This window comes from Rutilus rutilus, assembly GCF_951802725.1.
Source record: "Rutilus rutilus genome assembly, chromosome: 1".
In the NCBI taxonomy this organism is placed as follows: Eukaryota; Metazoa; Chordata; class Actinopteri; order Cypriniformes; family Leuciscidae; genus Rutilus; species Rutilus rutilus.
The window spans coordinates 31,681,981-31,701,716 of NC_140209.1; the positions used below are offsets into that span (position 1 = coordinate 31,681,981).

At 37.5% G+C, this 19,736-nt stretch overlaps 3 protein-coding genes across 4 annotated transcripts; 1 reads left to right on the forward strand and 2 right to left on the reverse strand.

The window, feature by feature from the left end:
- Positions 1-66: 66 nt before the first annotated feature.
- Positions 67-6,839, reverse strand: LOC311304601 (uncharacterized protein). The gene is made up of 2 exons (XM_084431720.1): positions 5,820-6,839; positions 67-1,691 (listed from the first exon to the last, which is right to left on the reverse strand). Exons 1-2 carry the CDS (start codon positions 6,676-6,678, stop codon positions 820-822), a joined length of 1,731 nt encoding a protein of 576 aa, XP_084287846.1. The 5' UTR covers positions 6,679-6,839; the 3' UTR covers positions 67-819.
- A 2,639-nt stretch (positions 6,840-9,478) lies between these two features.
- fbxw9 (F-box and WD repeat domain containing 9) lies at positions 9,479-17,784 on the forward strand. 2 transcript variants are annotated; one of them, XR_014627936.1, is made up of 9 exons: positions 9,483-9,827; positions 10,246-10,379; positions 10,809-10,956; positions 12,346-13,114; positions 14,261-14,640; positions 15,026-15,157; positions 15,236-15,651; positions 15,734-15,799; positions 16,972-17,784. XR_014627936.1 is itself a non-coding variant. In XM_084413827.1 (8 exons), exons 2-8 carry the CDS (start codon positions 10,249-10,251, stop codon positions 17,044-17,046), a joined length of 1,539 nt encoding a protein of 512 aa, XP_084269953.1. In that variant the 5' UTR covers positions 9,479-9,827; positions 10,246-10,248; the 3' UTR covers positions 17,047-17,784. The 2 variants fall into 2 exon arrangements, 1 of the variants encoding a protein (XP_084269953.1); XM_084413827.1 differs by lacking the exon at positions 15,026-15,157 and having other exon boundaries at positions 9,479-9,827; positions 14,261-14,409; positions 15,451-15,651.
- On the reverse strand, positions 17,081-19,471 carry gng14 (G protein subunit gamma 14). The gene is made up of 3 exons (XM_084413845.1): positions 19,265-19,471; positions 19,044-19,160; positions 17,081-17,905 (listed from the first exon to the last, which is right to left on the reverse strand). Exons 2-3 carry the CDS (start codon positions 19,128-19,130, stop codon positions 17,780-17,782), a joined length of 213 nt encoding a protein of 70 aa, XP_084269971.1. The 5' UTR covers positions 19,131-19,160; positions 19,265-19,471; the 3' UTR covers positions 17,081-17,779.
- Positions 19,472-19,736: the final 265 nt, after the last annotated feature.

Here is a 19,736-nt window from a genome sequence, read left to right on the forward strand (position 1 = left end):
AAATGTCATTATTACATTAACAAGTAAAACACACATACTCACTGTAAAACTTTTTTTTAAAAAGTAAATTTTTTTATTATCAGCAGGGTAAACCATAACCATTTCTTCATATTTTTATGACACTGCTGTGACTTGATCCTAATTGATCAATACACTTCTAAGCATCTCTGAATACTTTCTCTGAATATTTCTCACATCATACATTACAACCTTTCAGATCTACAACAATAGATTTAAAAACCTGGTAACAAAAATAAAAGCCATTGTACAAAGTTATATAGCCTGCCCTGGAGTGATATAAACTGGAGACATGGCTATATAATGATTAACCCATGAAACAATATTACCATGAATAAATATTAACCACGTTCGACTGTCTGCGAATTAATAACTCATCTGCACTAAACTTTTGATGTTGGGACTGACTAATTAAGGCGCGGCCACATTACTCTTGTATGGCGAAATTCAGTGCGCGATCTGATATGTCGCGTGAAGTGAAACATATCACATAATATGATTAAAAAAATTTCAACTTTGAACACACGAATTGACGCCTTGGCCAATATAACAATGCTCAGGTTGGAAGTGACGTATGAATAATCTGTCCTTAAAACGCGGCTGTTTAAAATGGACAGCAGGCATTCTTTGCCTTCGAAATTAAATTTCGGTAATATGTGACCACTCCTTAATTCAGGATAATTGGGACATTTTTCCGCCGGTGGGTCCTCTCAATGGCAAAAAGTGTCCTAATTTACAGTTGATATATCCAATGATTGCATGGCACATGGGTGTTTTTTCCCACGTGAAAACAAAGGAGGGTTAACCACCCTCTTCATGATGGGTAAAGAATACTATTTTAACAGAGTAGGCCATGTCTCCAGTGTATACCAAGAAGTTGATGACGGTCATGAAGGTCACCACCACCAGATCATCCCATGGACAGTGGTTACAGTCTGGACGTGAGCCTTGTTTAAATGCATACAGCGGCCAGAGAACAACAGCGGTTGCGTACATAGCCACGGCCAGGATGTTGAAGGTGATGACAGCCTTGTCGAAAGAAAACGGAAAGACGTGCAACAGCCTGGCAATGGTGAGGAGAATAATCAGCAATGAAAAAATGAAGCATACGGAGTAGACGGCCACGCACCACTCCATTCCCGGATCCTGCCTATATTCGCCAGGGCTCAAAGACATGAATATGATGCAGGAAACAAAGGTCTCCAGGATTTTGAGGAGACCAGGGACGGTGGAGAGAAAGCCGCTGATTTCACCAGGTTTTTTGTGGATCAACCAGACCTCGCCGGCGTACAGTCCGAAACACAACCAGGACAACGCGGATGCCCCGATCCGCCTGGAACAGGAGGGGCAGGCGAAGAACGTGGGAAAGATGATTGAAATGGTGACCATCATAAGTGTGGCCAGCATAGCAAAGGCCATGGTGAAGTCCTCCCAGGAAATGGGCACTTTGGTGTTCAGGCTGGTGAACTCCAGGACGAGGATGAGGAGGGTTGTGAAACAGCAGAAGCACCAGCAGAACATGCACCAGGCCCAATGGGACACACTTTCGCCTGGGACTCCTGCTGATGCCACCAATGCAAAGCAGATGCAAGTCAGAACCACCTCCAGCATCCGCACAATGCCAATAGGCTGAATCAGCGTCCTGAAATCCACGTGCAACATGGCGAAACTGTTTCACCAATCCCAAAGTCTTGATGTTTCGCTTTTTAGGTCGCCCTTTTCCCAACGCTCTTCTGAGCTTCTTGGTGCAGTTTCATTGTGCCACAGATGTCAACAAATCCAATATTCATCCTCTGGTTTTGTATTCCACAAGCATTAAAGGATTCTTGAAACACTAGTAGACAAGTTCTCCTCGTGGTAAACCTTCAGTTTATTCTGATGTGGCAGCAAACAAGTTTCATGTTGACACTAGACCAGAAAGCATCAATCGAGCCGTTTTGAGCTTATCTCTTTTATGACCGTTCTGCAGGTTCTCATTGGTCGCTGGTCTGCTGTTGTCCTATGAGCCGAGTCCAAACCCTGAACTCTGGTCTAGAGCCGGGCTCTTTTCTAATCTTCTCCTATAAGCTTCAGTCCCTCCTCAACATATCTACTGGTTTAATCAGAGGGAAGTGTACATGAAGGTTTCATTTGGGTTATTCTTTTACTTGTCCTGATAACAGTATGATGTAGAGTATAGGGTTATATTTAGACCAAGAATGTTTTACAGATAAAGCTAACAATGCGGCATAACTCTTCCTTTGTCTACACCTAGTAAAATATTTTAATGAGCTTTTCTCTTCATTGCCTCAGATCTTATTTGATACTGAATCTCCACAACGTAAGAAAAATAAATCATGCTTTCACTGTAAAAAATTTCTAACCCTCCCAAATCAAAAATTTCAAGTGACCGATAACATCTAAATTTTTCAATTGGCCCAAGTGAAATTCTGTAAATGATCAAATTAAATGTACAGATTTTCACTTGGGCCAATTGAAATTTACAGAATTTCACTTGGGCCAATTGAAAAATTTAGATGTTATCGGTCACTTGAAATTTTTGATTTGGGAGGGTTAGAAATTTTTAACAGTGTTGGTAAAAATTCGAAATGATTATATAAAAAGTTATAAACCGTCATAGTTGAGACAAAAATGTAAACTTATGAGATACAAATTATAATTAGGAGATAAAATGTCTAAGTTATGGCATTAAAAGTCAAAATTATGAGATGAAAAGTCGTAATTATGACAAACATTTTCTCATTTCTCATTCCTCTCTTTTTAATGTCATAACTATGACTGTGACTTTAACTCATAAATTCGACTTTTCATCTCTTATGATTTAACAAAGGTAACACTTTATTTACATGCAACTAACCCTCAACCAAATCCTAATCCTACCCTAACCCTATAGTAAGTACATGTAGTTGCTTAATATTACTCAGTACTTAAATATATAATTACACTGTAACAATGACACCTTAAAATAAAGTGTAACCGAATTTTTATATTATTGCCAGAAATGGGCTTGAGATACTCCGAATCATAAGTTTTATCACAGTTGTTGCCTAGATCATAACAATATGTTCCACTAACATTTGACAACCAGAAAATGTCACATTACTTCTTGATTTTATTGTGAATTGTAGCTAGGTATGTGCGTTGTGTTTTAACTGCCAGTTTTTATTGCTATTTTCATGCTGAAATCCAGGTTCAAATATAATAGTTGATAGATAAAACAACTAAAACCCTAAAAAACCCCAATTTTTAAAAAACGTTCACATTGAATTTGAACTAACCTTTTAAAGCAGTCAGCATGTCATAATGACAATTTCCCCTTTAGCATACTTACGGCATTAATCTGTTGAAATATGAGTGTGTTTAAACTTAAGTTTTATTGATGTTTAAAGCACTAGCTGATAAACTAATGGCATTTGAAATAGAGCAGAAAGGTTAATGTGTAGGCCTATAGACTGACTGGTAGGCTATTGTTGACTTGAACACTATCTATAGCCGCGTTTCCACCGCAGGAACTTTCCCCAGGAACTAGGAACTTTGGGCTGGTACTCGATGTGTTTACACTGCAGGAACCAGGGTCTAAATGAAGTTCCGGGTAAATATTTCCCCCTCCGATAGTCCTGGATAGTCCCTGCTCATGAGGTAGTACTTTTTCAAAAGATAACATACAATTCCCCTGAAAGACTTAAGCCGCGTTTCCACCGCGGGAACTTTCCCCAGGAACTAGGAACTTTGGGCTGGTACTCGATGTGTTTACACCGCAGGAACCAGGGTCTAAATGAAGTTCCGGGTAAATATTTCCCCCTCCGATAGTCCCTGCTCACGAGGTAGTACTTTTTCAAAGTTCAGGAACTTTCAGGGGTGGGACTTGTGCGCTGCACAAGCTGATTGGTTGTGTTCACGCCGCATTTTGGTTGGATGAGTCCACGCAGCATTTTCTTTATTTTTAACCTCCCTTTTAAAAAGTGGCTTCATGCAGTAAAGTTGTCTGTCTGCAAATATGGAATTTAATAAAAAAAACTGGGGGACTGGCGACGAGTTTCAGGCTTTATTATTTGGGTATTTGTGGAAGAGGAAACTTTCTGCGCGTTCGTCACAGCCATCTCACGGCCAATGTCCGCAATAGCTGATAACATACAATTTTATATCTAACGTTAGCATTACGAGCTCTGAACACGCTTTATCAGTGCTCGTCTCTTTTCTGCCACAGCTTTTAATATTAAGTCATTATGTTTACACATTGTCATCTATTGCAAGGCAAACCATGTTACAAATTTACTATAACAGGATTGAAATAGCGCTTTGAGGTTGGTAACAAACAACTATTTACAAGACTGTCACTATTTATGATTGATAGACGGGGTTCAGGCTTTTTTTAAGCGTATTTGCGCGAAAGGAAATTTTTGCGCGTTCGTCCCAGTCATCTCACAACATACCTTGTCTAATTTTATACGCATACGAGCTTTCTGAACACGCTTTAGTATCAGTGCTCGTCTATTTTGTTATGTTAATTACCTCGTTAGTAAACCAATAACTGCAGCACAGTTTGAATCTCCTCCATACTTATAAATGTGGCGCTCAAAACTGATTACTGTCCGTCGCAGACTGGGAGGAGCAGTTGCGCGCAGTTTACCTTCCCGGTACTTTAGACCGCGGTGTAAACGCAGAAAGCAACCGGTCTGGGGCAAAAAAGGTTCCTGGGAAAAAAGTTCCTGGGACAAATTGTTCCGGGTAATTTCGGTGGAAAAGCGGCTTTATAAGAAGTGTGGTTGAAAAAAAAATCCAATAGATAATAAGCAATAAGTAATTTAAAGGGGCCCTATTATGCAAAATTCACTTTTAAACTAGCTAACCAACCATAGCGGTAAGCATAGCGACAGTGTCAAACATGGCGGTGTCCATAAAACCGTGAAGTTTTACCTGACAGCACGTAGAGAGCACCCGAGCCGTTTTAATGATGACAATGATGATCCCATAAACATATAATGATGAAGACCCACTGATAGCCTATGTTTTCTCTCTTTCTTTCACTTTCTTTGGTTTTACATAAAATTTTATTTGCAAACACTGATAGCAAAGGAGAATTGCTGTGAATCTCCACAATGACCAGATGCCACACACACACACACACACACACACACACACACACACACACACACACACACACACAAAAAAAACGTAGCCTATGCATTCGGGGCAAATGGGATTTATTTCAAATGTTATAATCTTAATAAAATTCCATGAAAACTCTTTATACACTACCAATTTACTCAAAATTAAAAGAAATTCAGTTGCCTTTTTATTATTAAAAAAATGTCAAATTGATTAATCGCAATTAATCCCATCTTACATAAAAGTTTGTAAATATATGGACCGGTATAAACGTGTGTGTGTACATGCGTGTATACAGTATGTACTATTATTAATTTAGAAACTTTTATGTTAAACAATTAAGCACAATTCGTGATCAATCAATTTGATTATATAATTAATAATAATATATATATATTAATAAGATTACTGATAAAAAGGCACTGTTACAAATCAGACATTTTTAAATATTCTCAAATATTTCGACACTGTTTCAAAATACATTAATATCAATAAACTGTCAGTCAGTTCGCTATATAATCCCACTATTTTAACAAATACTATATACCTAATACTATGATAACAAAAAACAATTTATGCATGTTAAAAACATCCTGTATAACAACTCATTCAATCTGATGCCACAGACGGGTTACGTTTACATTGATAGATTTTACAATAACAATGTATCATACAACCGTCGTGGTTTCCCTAGGCAGGTGAAACGAAGAACGCCAGACGCACTGAGTAAACCGTATCCACAATGTAGACGATCAGATTGATGCAAGTCATGCAGGACACAACAACCAGGCTGTCCCAGATACAGTATATATGGATTTGAGAACATAAATTTGGTCTTGGATTGCCCTCAAAACTGTAGATTGGCCATATCACCACAGCCGTGATGTACATTAGAACCGCCAGTACGTTGAACCCCGTCAGACATTTGTCGAATGGGAAGGGGCATCGAGCCAGCAAGCGTCCGATTGTCAGGAGGATGATGAGGAGAGAGACGACGAAGCAGATTGAGTATACGGCCACGCACCACTGCATCCCAGCCCTTTGGCTGTATAATCTCGAGTCAAGAGAGATGAAGATGATACAGGCCACGAACACCTCCAGAACCTTCAGTAAGCCCGGCACGGTGGACAGGAACCCGCTGATCTCCCCGGGTTTGGCTCGGGTCAGGCCCACCTCCGCCGCGTACAGGATGAAGCACACGCAGGACATCACTGTGGCTGCGATCTGGATCGCACATGTGGAGCATACGAAGAAATTGGGGTAGATGACCGACGCGGCCAACAGCATAAGCGTGGACAGCATCGCAAAAGCCGTGGTGAAGTCGTCCCAAGAAATGGGCACCTTGATGTTTAGGCTGGTGAGCTCCAGGATGATGATGAGGAGGGTCACGAAACAGCAGAAGCTCCAGGTGAACATGCACCAGGCCCAGAACGAAGAGTTGCTGTGGCCCACAGAAGCCACCAGGCTGAAGGTGATGAGCGTCAGCACAAATTCAAGCAGTCGGATTATTCCCACCGGTACAGTCAGGGATTGAGTGTTCAGGGTCACCATGATGATTCTTAAATGTCAATTGTTACACCTTGATTTTCAATGCGTCAGCCTTTAAAATGTTGCCGACAGCTCTCTCACGCTCGCATTTTCAAGCAGGACTATAATTTATCCTGCTTCATTCTTGGCTTTTCCACTCTTTTCTCAGCCTGAGCATCGTCCGTGTCAACTCCAGGTTAGTCTTCACACACTAACCTCACCCAGAAGGGAACCGGTCCAGGGAGGGGCCACATGTTTTCAGCCCCTCCCTGTACCGGATCCCTTCTGGGTGAGGTCCAGGGAGGGGCCACATGTTTTCAGCCCCTCCCTGTACCGGTTCCCTTCTGGGTGAGGTCCAGGGAGGGGCCACATATTTTCAGCCACATCCTCTGATTACTCATTGCCTTATCAGTAGCATCTCAGCAGATTGGCCCTGGTTTGGAAGTGTCCAGTTAGTGTGAAGTACAAATGAGTAGGATGTGAAGATAATAAACTGGGCGGACCCATCAGTCAATACGATGATAAGCATCTGAATACTAAAGGTGGAGAGAGATTATGAGTTTGAGTTACGTTCTGTAAAATGCTACAGTTCTCATCTGTGAAACAGGGCTATAAAAGATGGAGAAAACACTGAAGATGAGAAATGAAGGTCTTCTGATGCTGTTATATAATCCTGAAGAAATCAGTTTTGATTAGTTTTCATTTTTATTAGTGCTGCCACATCGATTAATTGTGATTAATCACATCTAACATAAAAGTTTGTAAATAAATGTGTTTATATATATATATATATATATACTGTATATACACATACACACATTATATATTTACAGACTTTTATGTTAGATGTGAAGCATTAAAACAATAACAAGCAACAAGAACGACAAAAAATAGTGCTGTCAAATCGATTAATCTTTTCTTTTCTTTTTTGTCATTCATGTTGCTTATTATTGTTTTTTTTTTCTTTTCTTTATTTTATAAATATCATTGTATGCTAGTATATTATTATCCCTTACTTTACATTACACAAAGTCATCTCTGTGGTCCAAACATCCAACTAATTTTTCATCATCAGCTGCTAAAAGTTTGACAACATTTATGTAATATCTTTATCTCAGTAGTTTTTTGGGGTCATGACATCATAGTTTGTGAATGTAACATACATTTTACATTTTCAAGTATGTTTTCACCACTATGCCTTAGTTATTGGCCAATTCATTATGGAGAAGTGAATTTGAATATTGCAGAAGAGGCAAACAAAAGAGGCTCTGAAATGAGAAGAATGTGTCTCTACAGGTGTGTGTGTGTGTGTGTGTGTGTGTGTGTTAGAATCTGCTGGACTTTGACCTTACAGTCACTGTGTACAGAGTCAGCTCACATCTATTTACACACATATGGTCAGAAATGGGCTCATCTCATTTTAATTGTTGTTAAGCAGTATATTTCATCTTCAATATTATAAGTGTTAGAGTATGTTGAATAATTTGAGTACATTTTGCTACATTTTTTATTGATATCAATAAAAAAGGCCCATAATTTCACCCTATACATATTGCATTATCTCATATATTTATATTTAACTTTCTTCTTCTTCTTCTTTTTTTTCATTTCCAACAATGTGACTTCTGGATGTTCCATGCAAGTTCACATTTGAATCCCGGGGATGGTAGTAACACTTATTGTTTGAGAATCTGTAACTCAGTGGTTGTTTGTACTATAGATCTCTCAAACTTTGTAGCCACATTTGTCAACAAAAAAATAAAAATAAAACTCACATTTGAGTTAATGTCAAATACAAAGAGCTATTTTGTTACAACCTACCTCACTACTGGAGTGAGTTGTAGGCTATCACAGGCTCAGGTATCATAGATGTAACAATGAGAGGTAATTTACTGAAATAAGATTCACACTATCTAATGCACGAACTTTATTGAAGAACAAAGAATAATCACGTACGAATAAAGTGATCAATTTAGTGACAAAAAATTAACTGCAGCGTGTGTTTGTTCAAGTGTGTGTGTATGTGTGTAGGCTACTGTATTCCTGTCACATTCAGTCACTACCATCCACCTATTTTAATGTGAATTTTGCGATGCCAGATAAAAAAAAACACTGGATGGAAACGCCAAGATGCGCTACATTTTAGAAATTCACACAATTGACGCGGATGTTTTTATCTGATAAGAAGACGTGCATAAACTAACTTACAATGAAAACACATCTACCACACAAATCCCTTGATGCGCAATAAAAAAATAAAAAAAAAAACTCACGTGACTTTGCCTTAACAGAGGGTGTGATTAAACTAGACTCATCATAAAGGTTGGTTGTAATAGTGAACTGTTACAAATATCCCCACCCCGAAAACAGCCATAGCATAGCTAACAGTTTTAGCATGTGGGTTTGAAGTTAGCATGAATGCAAAGCATAAAATTAAACAAGAGAAACGGCTACGTTTGCTTATGTAAGTCAAATAATTGTATCTATAATACAATGACTGATACTGAGGACATCAAACACAGCTCTTTTCTGACTTGTTAAACTGACCCCGTGTCACAACTGACCCCGGTCTCCCCTAAACAAATAAAGAAACAACATGTTCGTCCGTTTTTATCAGAAAACATTTTTAAGGATAATTTAAATATTATTAAATGTTTAAATCAATAGCCTAATGGATTTGTTTAGTCGAATATTACAACGTAATTAAATAGAATGAAAAATAAACAGCCAACTGATAAAACATAAAAAATAAAATAAATAAAACTAATACAAATGAAAGAGCCTACTATTAAAAACTAAATAATTTAATTTTGAAGCACGACGCAGACACACCGATGACGTAAATGATGTGCGCCAGAGGAGGGTCGTGTTGTTTACATGCGTCTGCTGGTGCCAGTCACATATATAGTTTATAGTTATGGTCAGTCATATATTATTTGATGATAATCGAAAGGCCGTTTCAATCTTCTATATTTTTTCTTTTTTTCTAACATAAATGCTCTCCATGAACACAAATCTTGCAACGTCGTTAAGGGACATAGATATAAACCATACTGAACTCGGATGATTGTGCAGAGTCATATCAAAATGATCGATAGTTCGTGACAAAAACCTGATGGATGAGAAATGTGGATCGTATGCCCTTTCAATCGGATTTTTGATTAAAAAATAAGGTATGTGCCCGTTATATCTCACATTTAAGTAAATCATAGGGATTATTATTATAATCCGTAGGTTATATATTTATTTATTACGATCGGTTTTCTATTTTTATTTGATTAGACATGCAAGTATTTACGAATTACACAACTGTCTAAATCTAATTGATTTCTGCTTGAAAAAAAATCTGCTTCCGATAGAGATTTCAACTTATATACCACTAAAGGAGTGTATCTTCACTTCTTGTTAATTGATTAAAAACATAATGTTGTCATGTTTGCCATTCCATTTATTTTTGAACTTAAGAGGTAACCAGAGTAAATAATTTAGCATTAATGGGCGTAAGGAACGTATCTTTTCAGATCAAGTTGTTTATTGTAATGTGAATAACAGAAAATGACGTCAGCTTCCCTTTATGCTCTTGTGTTTCAGGTGATGTCGAGGCTAAACGTCACCCTGGAGGAAAAGGAGAAGGACGAGGAGAAAGAGATGGAGAAGGAGAAGAAGAAAGAGAGATGTCCTGCTGCTGCCACCGCCAGCGACACCCCACACTCCTTATCTCAGAGGTCTGTATGAAATGATATGTCAACTACATATAAAAATACATGTGTAATTGTGGAGGAATACTCATACAGATTTTAAATCACTAGGCATCATACACTTGCCTGACTTTGTAAATAGTTACAGATGAAAAACTGGGCATCATACACTCAACAACTGATGATCACACACTAGCAGACTTGCGAGTCATTACAAACACAGCAGACTCACGCAGAAACAAACTCATTTTGCGTTCTAAAATCGGCTCAAAATATCAAACATGTTCGATATACTTCGACTGCATGATGTAGTGTATGATAGTCTGTGATAGTCTACATGATTTTCTGTGAAATCTGCAGACTGGCTATGACTTTCGGCTCGTCCAGACTGTAAATCGTGTCGTGTATTCCAGCCTTTTGCTGTGAACTCTTGCATTGTGACATTTTGCCCCACAGACTGAATTTGGGACCGTCCGTCATGGCTTTGGAGACGAGCCCCTCCCCGTCTAGCAATGGGGCAAACCTCCTGTCGTTGCCGTGGGAGATAGTTACCCAGATCGCCTCACATCTCCCAGCGCAGTGTGTCATTGATGTGCTGCCACAGGTAATCCTTTCCACATTCAAGACACATTTATAAACCAAAATGGACGTTTTTTTTCCCTATTCAAGCTTCTCTCAGTACACGTGCATGTTGTAATAATATTAGTACATTTCAGCATGCGACATTTTTTTTTTACTTTTGTATGATAAACAACTGGGCCCGTATTCATAAAGATTCTAAGAATCCTCTCAGAAAACTCTTAATTTAGCTTAAAAACTTTTATGTAGGAGTCTTAGCTTAAGAGCGTTTCGGGACCGATCTGAGAGCAACTCTGAGTAAGGAAAAGGCAAAAACTTTCATCTTAGTAAGGAGGCGGGGTTGACCCCGTTGCTATGTATGACACAATCTTTTGAAGACTATGATTGGTTGGTTGTCCAAGAAGGAAAAAAAAAGTGATTTTAAGTATAGGGTCTATTCTAAGCCTTCACTTTGAAATTACATGCGTAATTTTTCCTATTTGACCGTTCTCACACACACACACACACACACACACACACACACACACACACACACACACACACACACACACACACACACACACACACACACACACACACATTATAGCCTATATGTGTATATAAATCCTTTTTTTATTTACCATGCTGTTAATTTCCTATAAGGTATTTGATTGGCTTAGAATGATAAAAATTGTTCTACTCTTTCCAATTACACTGATTGCTGGCATGTCTATTTAAGTGGTGGTTTGAATGTTGGTTTTAATGAATCAAACATGGAATCAAAACCAAGAAGGGCGAGAAAGCCCAACATCGTAATGTAGTGATTACTTTAATTTCTGGCGCTATGGCATTTCTGTGCTGTGTCGGAGATGTTAGCGCGTCTCTAATAAGATCATTCACAAACATGATCCCTGCACGATCTAATCTATAGCGTCTTATTAACTCACTGTCATCCATTGTCTGCAACACATTTCTTCTCCCTCTTCGTCTTTCTGCCATTTTCTCCTCTGCTAAAGAAACTCTTAAGCCTCTTAAAAGTCCTCGTCCGTGCTCCTAACAATTTTGACCTTAAGACCTCTTTTAAGGGTTAAGATGCTTTCTGAATTACTTTTTTCTTTACTAGGATGTTTTCTTTAATTTTAAGAGTAAACGCCCACATTTCTAAGAATTTTCTTAGAATTTTGTCACTAGGAGCGACTCTTTGCATTAAGATTCTTTATGAATACGGGCCCTGTTCTTTATTGCATATTATTTAAGGAATAGAAAGTTCAAAAGTATACATCTTTTTTACCATTATTATTGTCTTTACTGCCACTTTTGATCAAATCAATGCATCCTTGCTGAATAAAAGTATACATTTTTTATATATTTTTTAAAAGCTATTGAATGATAGTGTACGTCTCATTTTCACGTATGCCTCTTTTTCTACGTTCAGGTATGTCAGACGTTGGGAAAGATTGGCGAGGATCGCTTGATGTGGCAGCTGAGGGCTCAAAAACTCTCAGGTCCCAAAGCACTTTTCCCAGTCGGGCCAAAGGAGGATTTTGATTGGTCCCAGGCCTGCTTGGAAATGGAGCAGCTGATTGGCTGCTGGACAGGGCTGGAGAATCGGGGAGAGGGAGAGAGACAGGAAGAGGCGGTTGTCGGGGCGAACGGCGAAGCCCCGTCAGCTGAGAAGAACTTGGAAAAGATGCAGCTGGATGTTGATTTAAACGGTGCAGCGGAAGCAGGAGATGAAAATATGCAAGTTCAATCCCAGAATGCACTTGATAGTCTCAATCTGATTGAGTCGTCCAGCACTTCTTCACCACTGGAGCACATCATTCTTCCATCGGGCCACATTGCGGATGTGAATTGCGTCCTCCTGCTGGGTGGAACAGGGGCGTTGTGCGCCTCCGGCTCTCGGGACCGAAACGTGAACCTCTGGGACCTTCGAGACGGCTCCAGAGGCACTTTAATGCACACTCTAGCGGGACGGGGTACCATTAGCACCCACCGGGGCTGGGTGTGGTGCCTGGCATCCAGCGGACCTCTGCTGGCGTCGGGCTCATTCGACAGCACCGTGAGGCTCTGGGATCTTGAAGCCGGAGGAGCAGAACGGGGACTCATCCAGTGCAAAGCTGCTGTGTTGTGTCTGTCCTGCGAGAGGGACACGGTGCTGGCCGGGTCACATGATCAGAGACTAAACATCTTTGACACCCGAGGTGAGTCAACGCTCAGCCCCTTTGTTTTCTTAATGCACATTCATGGTCTTATTGTGAATGATTTATTGGTAAGGAATGAATCACATATGAACAGTGCTATTTTAGTCTTATTTATAAATTATTTGTATTTTTGATATTTTCATTAAGTCAAGTCACCTTTATTTATATAGCGCTTTATACAATACAGATGGTTTCAAAGCAGCTTTACAGTGATAAGTTCAGCGTTTATTATATTATATAAATATTATTATATTTATATATTATATTATATTATTATATTATAATAATATTATAGAATATTAAGTAACTTTTTCAGCTTAATTAATTGCCATGGGAATATTTCTATATTTTAAGTTTTTTATTTAATATTTAGATTTTATTTTATTTTAGCTTTATTTCAGTAACCAACAATGATTTTGAATATTTTTAGTTAACAATAACAAAATTGCATGATGTAAATACATTTGTAATATTTATTTCAATTATTATTCATGCTTAAAACCCTGAATTTAGTGATAAATGACTGTTGCAATGTTTAATATGAACATAAATTCATTTATTATAATATGTAGAGTGACCTAAAAAAGTATTTGGACAACTAAGCCACAATTAGAAATGTATAAATTTATTTGCATTATTTAAAAAAAAAAAAATCAAAGCTTGTGCGCTTTATACTCTCAAATGACAGAATAAAAACTCCAGTTCACCATAATACAGGCCCAACGGTAATGAACTGGTAGGAACGTTTCCAAGAACCACTTCCTGTAAAATCAAACTACCATTCAAAAGTTTGGCGTCACTAAGTCTTTTAAGTAATACTTTTATTCAGCGAAGATTCTGTCACTTTTAGTCAGTGTGTGAAAGTGACAGTAAAGACATTTATAAATGTTAAAAAATATTTTTTTTCCAACATTCTGTTCATTAAAGAATTCTGAAAAAAAGGTTACAACAAATATTTTAAGCAGTACAACCAGTTTCAACATTGATAATAATAATAAATGTTTCAGACGAAACTTCATTCAAAAACGTAGACTTCTGTGAAGCCAGTGAAGTCACTATGATGTGATTGGCACATGTGCCTGTTGGACCTGTATTAGATTATTTTGTATTAGTTGGCAAGTGGCAACTGTCATTTATGTGCAACAGCTGCAGATCCACTGGTCCAGAGTCTTCATCTCCACAGTGATGCTGTGTTGTGCCTGGTGTCGGATGACCAGTACATCTTATCGGGCAGTAAAGACAAAACCGTGGCTCTGTTCGACCGCAGGGCGGGGAAGCTCCTGCAGAAGGTTCAGGTATTTATGGAAACTTGTTCACAGAATAAAACATTTTAAAAGATAATTGTGACATTTTATCTCACAATTGCGAGTTTACATTTTGCAATTCTGAATAAAGTCAGAATTGCGTGATATAAAGTCGCAATTGCGTGATATAAAGTCAGAATTGTAAGAAATAAACAATTTTGACTTTTCTTCTCGCAAATTGCCTGTTTATATCACGCAATTCTGACATATTTTCTCAGAAATGTGAGATATAAAGTCGCAATTGAATGAAAGCTTTTTTCCGCCACAGAATAAAACATTTTAAAAGATAATTGTGACATTTTATCTCACAATTGTTAGTCAGTTTACATCTCGCAATTCTGACTTTTTTTCTCAGAATTGTGTGATATAAAGTCACAATTGCGCGTTATACGGTCAGAATTGTGAGAAATAACAATAAACTCAAAATTGTGACTTTTTTTCTCGCAGTTGCAACTTTATATCACACAGTTCTGACATCTTTTCTCAGAATTGAGTGATATAAAGTCAGAATTGCGCATTATAAGGTCAGAATTGTTAGATATAAACTCACAATTCTGACTTTTCTTCTTGCAAATTGCCTGTTTATATCACTCAATTCTTTTCTCAGAATTGTGAGATATAAAATCGCAATTGTATGAAAGCTTGTTTCCGCCACAGAATAAAACATTTAAAAAGATAATCGCGACTTTTTATAAATAACTTTATTTCTCTGAACTGCGAGATTTAAAGTCAGAATTGTGTGATATAAAGTCAGAATTGCGTGATATAAAGTCAGAATTGTGTGATATAAAGTCAGAATTGCGTGATATAAAGTCAGAATTGCGTGATATAAAGTCGCAATTGTTCGAAAAAAAGTCAGAAATGCGAGATATAAACATGCAATTCTGAGAAAAAACAACAACTTTTTTTGTGTTTTTTTCTGTGGCGGAAACAAGCTTCCATAGATATTCACTCACAAGCTAAACATAATAATAAACGATGACGTGCTCCTACAAGCAGCTGTTTCAGTGTTGTTCCTCTGCATGTGTACAGCTGAGCACCTACCTGTTGTCGCTGTGCCACAGCGGCCGTGAGGTGTGGGCCGGGGATAACCGAGGACTCGTGCACACCTTCTCCCTGCACAACAGCTGCCTGACGCCCATATCACACTTTAACATCCACCGGTCGCTGGTCACAGGTGTTCACTCTTCTCCTGGCACTCTCTACACGTGCTCCTCTGACCGCACTATCAAGGTAAGTCATCCCACAGTTCATAATGTGTTCTGTTGGCATTTCTCTAAGGTTATCGGCAGCTCACGTGTCTTATTCTGTGCAGATCCACCTCCCGTGTGCTCCACCACAGACGCTGTGCACACTTCACCATCAGGCAGGAGTCAATGGGGTACGATGACTAATTTAACTAGGATTTTTCTCTATGTTGATTCAATTTTTTTTTTTTTTTTTTTTTACATTCCTTTCTAGTGATCATATAGGTTTGGGCACAGTAATACTTTTATTCAGCAAGGATGCATTAAATTGATGAAAAGTGACAGTGAAGACTTTTATAATGTTAAAAATAAATAAATAAATGCTGTTCTTTTGAACTTTCTATTCATCAAATAATGAATTTTTTTTTTTTTATCAAACAAATGCTGTCTTTGTGAGAATACGAGACTTCTTTCAAAAACATTTATAAAAGAAAACAGACAAAAAAACATGGTAATGCTATTTACCTCTAGATTATTGTACATATACTATTTTTTTTGTATTTCCTAAAAGAGACCATAAATAAGGGGCTGTTTAAACTACACCGTTTTCAACTAAAATCGTAAAACTTTTTATGCATTTTGGCCGTTCGTTTACACGACAATGATGTTTTGGGGGCCTGAAAACGGGTTCACATGCGTATCACGTGTTCAGTCTATCCACGCATAGCGTTTCTTTACAACGTGACATCGCCAACTACTGGCCTGGCATGAATAATACAGCGTTTTTAATCGTCCTCGCAAAGAAAAAACTTTTTCAGTACATCGCTGTCGTATGTATTATCCTGAGTTGTGCAGTTATTCTGCATTGATATAATTTGGTAGTAATTTGCACATCAATATTCAGTTTTTGTGATGTCATTATTTATTACATCACGGCATGATAGTGGATAGATATGATCGTGCCTATTTTTGGATAAGTATTTTTCTAATTATATTGGATTGTTTTTATTTTGGAATTTGATGGATGCAAACCATAAACATGTTATTCTTCAAAACAAACGAATGAATCATAGCAAAATAACGCTTCACATTATGTAACACTTGAATTAAAAAAAAAAGACTTAAAACACAAATGCATTATAAAGCTAATTGGATGAGCCACTTTCAAAGCCTTTATAACAGATATAGCGTAGAATAAGGTTGACTCATTTCTATGTGTCATCTAATGTTAGAATGGAAGTGAAGTGAATCTTAACCTTTATGTCTCATAAATATTTCTGTTGGATTATCCCACGATTACTCTTATCTAGCAGAAGTCTATACTGTGTCATGCATAAATAAAGGCTCATCATTTTTCTCTTCCCAGTTAAGTGTTGAAGGAGGAACGCTGGCCATCGCTTCTGGCGACATGAACGTGGAGGTTTGGAGGCTCAGAAACTGAGTTTAAAAAGCATTTCAATGCAGGGAACAACATTCATGTGCTGCTTTTATTGGGGAAAAGATGAAAACCAGTGTTTTAGGTGTCTGATACATGTCTGTAGAAACAAAAACTTGACATTCCCAGCTGTCCATGGTTCTCCGTGTCGAGGTCTGACTACGATAGCACACTAAACATTTCAGGAACACCACCTGTTTTCCTTACAACTATATCTGTTTCCAGTTTGCTTGTGTGATCATTACTTGAAATTTCAACAAAATTGATGTTAACAACATAGTATGATGCAGTGAAGTTAAATTAGTTCAAACAAGAATCATTATAAATCAGTTTTCAGTGTTTAGCTCCATAGATGTGTAATAAACAAACAATGAAATCGGTTATTAAAACCTGGTGTGAATCCATTTGGTTTTGTATACTTGTCAGTGCACTTAAACAAGTATACAGTGCACAGCTTTAAAATGAATGCACTGTCAGTGAACACTTTTACGACCATAACAAACTAATAAATAGACTTAATTTTAAAAAGTCCTTATTTATGAATTATTTATAACTGCAGAGTTATAAGACAGTGCTGTGATATTATTGCTCTGTGACTGACTGAATGTCCTGTGATCAAAATCTCTTTTTTGTTTGATTGCTTGTTTTAAAAAAAGCTTTATAAATGTATCATTCGATAATTGAGTTTGATTTGTCAAGGTGTCGTTTCAAGACTGCAAATAAAAAGTGCGATTGTTGATCACAGCAGCACGCATGACTTCTTGTCTTTGAACGGGTTGGAGGACGCCGCGATCCCGGTGAGCAGCGGATCGGCTCTCCTGTGTTCCTGACAGTACTGGACGATCTGCTCTGCCGCGGCCGAAATCTGACACACACATGCCAACATATGTCACATATCACAGACACTTATAATATATTACATCATGTGATATTCAGTGTTGGGTTAATGCATTATGAAGTAATTAATTACTGTAATTGAATTACTTTCCCTTGAAAAAGTAAAGTAAGGGATTATTCTTATGTTTAGATGTAATTGCATTGAATACTGGATAGACTATAAAACAATTCTATTTAAAACTAGTGGATTTAACATCAAAATGTAACATCAAAATGTATGTTTTTAATGTAACCTCCCTTTAAATATGGAGAAGAATAATTTATGCAATTATATATTGTGAATTTGAAAGAATGAAAAGAGCGGTTTCATGTCTATCGTATTGTTTAACTGGTCGAGGTTGATGTGGGATTTAGAAAAGTATTATTTTAATAAGTAATGCAATGGTTTTTAGAGAGAGTAATAAGTACAGTAATCTAATTACACTGTTGAAGATGAGATGTAATTAATGACTTTTTTAGAGTAACTTACCCAACAGTGATTATATTATACACTAAAAGAACAACCACTCTAAATGTGATAAGAACAAATGAAAATGAAGGATAAATATACACACAGAAACACTAAGTACTAAACGAGAAAATTAACTAGAAACAATCAAAAACCACAGCAACTAATGAACTATGACAAAGGAAACATGAACTAACACAGAAAACAGTGCAAATCTAACAAGATCGCAACTCATATCCAGAACAGACGTTACTATTATATTATATTATATTATATTATATTAAATTATATTATATTATATTATATTATATTATATTATATTATATTATACACTCTCAAAAGTTCCAAAGGGTGTGTTTTGCAGTGTTGCCTTAGAATCCTTAATCCTGAAATGCCTTTTTTTCCGTAATGTAAATAACATTGTAGAATCTAAAGAACCTCTTTCCACTGTAAAGAACTTTTAGAAAACTTCATGAAACCATATGCTCATAAAGAACATCTATTTTTAAGTGCGTATTATTATATTACATTATTATATTATTGTGCTTGGAAGTTGAGTCTATTGTCATTTCAGCCATACATACCATAAAAGGTGCACTCAGAATGTAAGAAGTGTAGTAGTTTATATCATCATGAGGTGCTGAATGCATGATCTCACCTTGATCCTCTGTAGTTCTGTCTCCAGTCTCAGCTGCTCCACGGTTCTCCTGGCCTGAAGAACGTTATTACTGCAGTATACGTCCATCACTGCTGCTCAACCTTAGACTTGCACCAGCTGGAAAGCATGTATATCTTACTCTGAGCATAACATATATTATTTGAATGATCTATGAATGTATAATTCTGTCTGATAGATCATGGCCGAAGCTGTAATTTTACCTCAAGAGTCCATTTGGTTTGTTGTGTAGAGCTCAAATGTTCTTGTTTCGGTGAGGAAGAGCCGGTGTCCAGTTTTTGGAGGCATTTATATCTCAGTGGGATGATGAACCCCTCCATCCTCCAACACACACGCACGCACACACACACACACACACACACACACACACACACACACACACACACTCTTTGCTGGAAGCTTCAAAGGCCCTGTGATGTGGTTGAGTTCTGAGGTCACATCAACAGTGCCAGAAATGTCACGAAAGTTCAGTAGTATTTGACTTCACTCGGGTGGTCATGAAACCTCTCTTAAATGTGTGTAACTGTGCGCACATAGCTTTATCCTCCTGATATGTATGAGAATATTAAATGTGAACAGTGTTTGTAGAATAGTGTGCTCTTATGCAGAGCAATCATTTGCATTTAATCAGTTCTGTAATTTGCCATTTACTCAATCAATTAAAAATAGTGCATT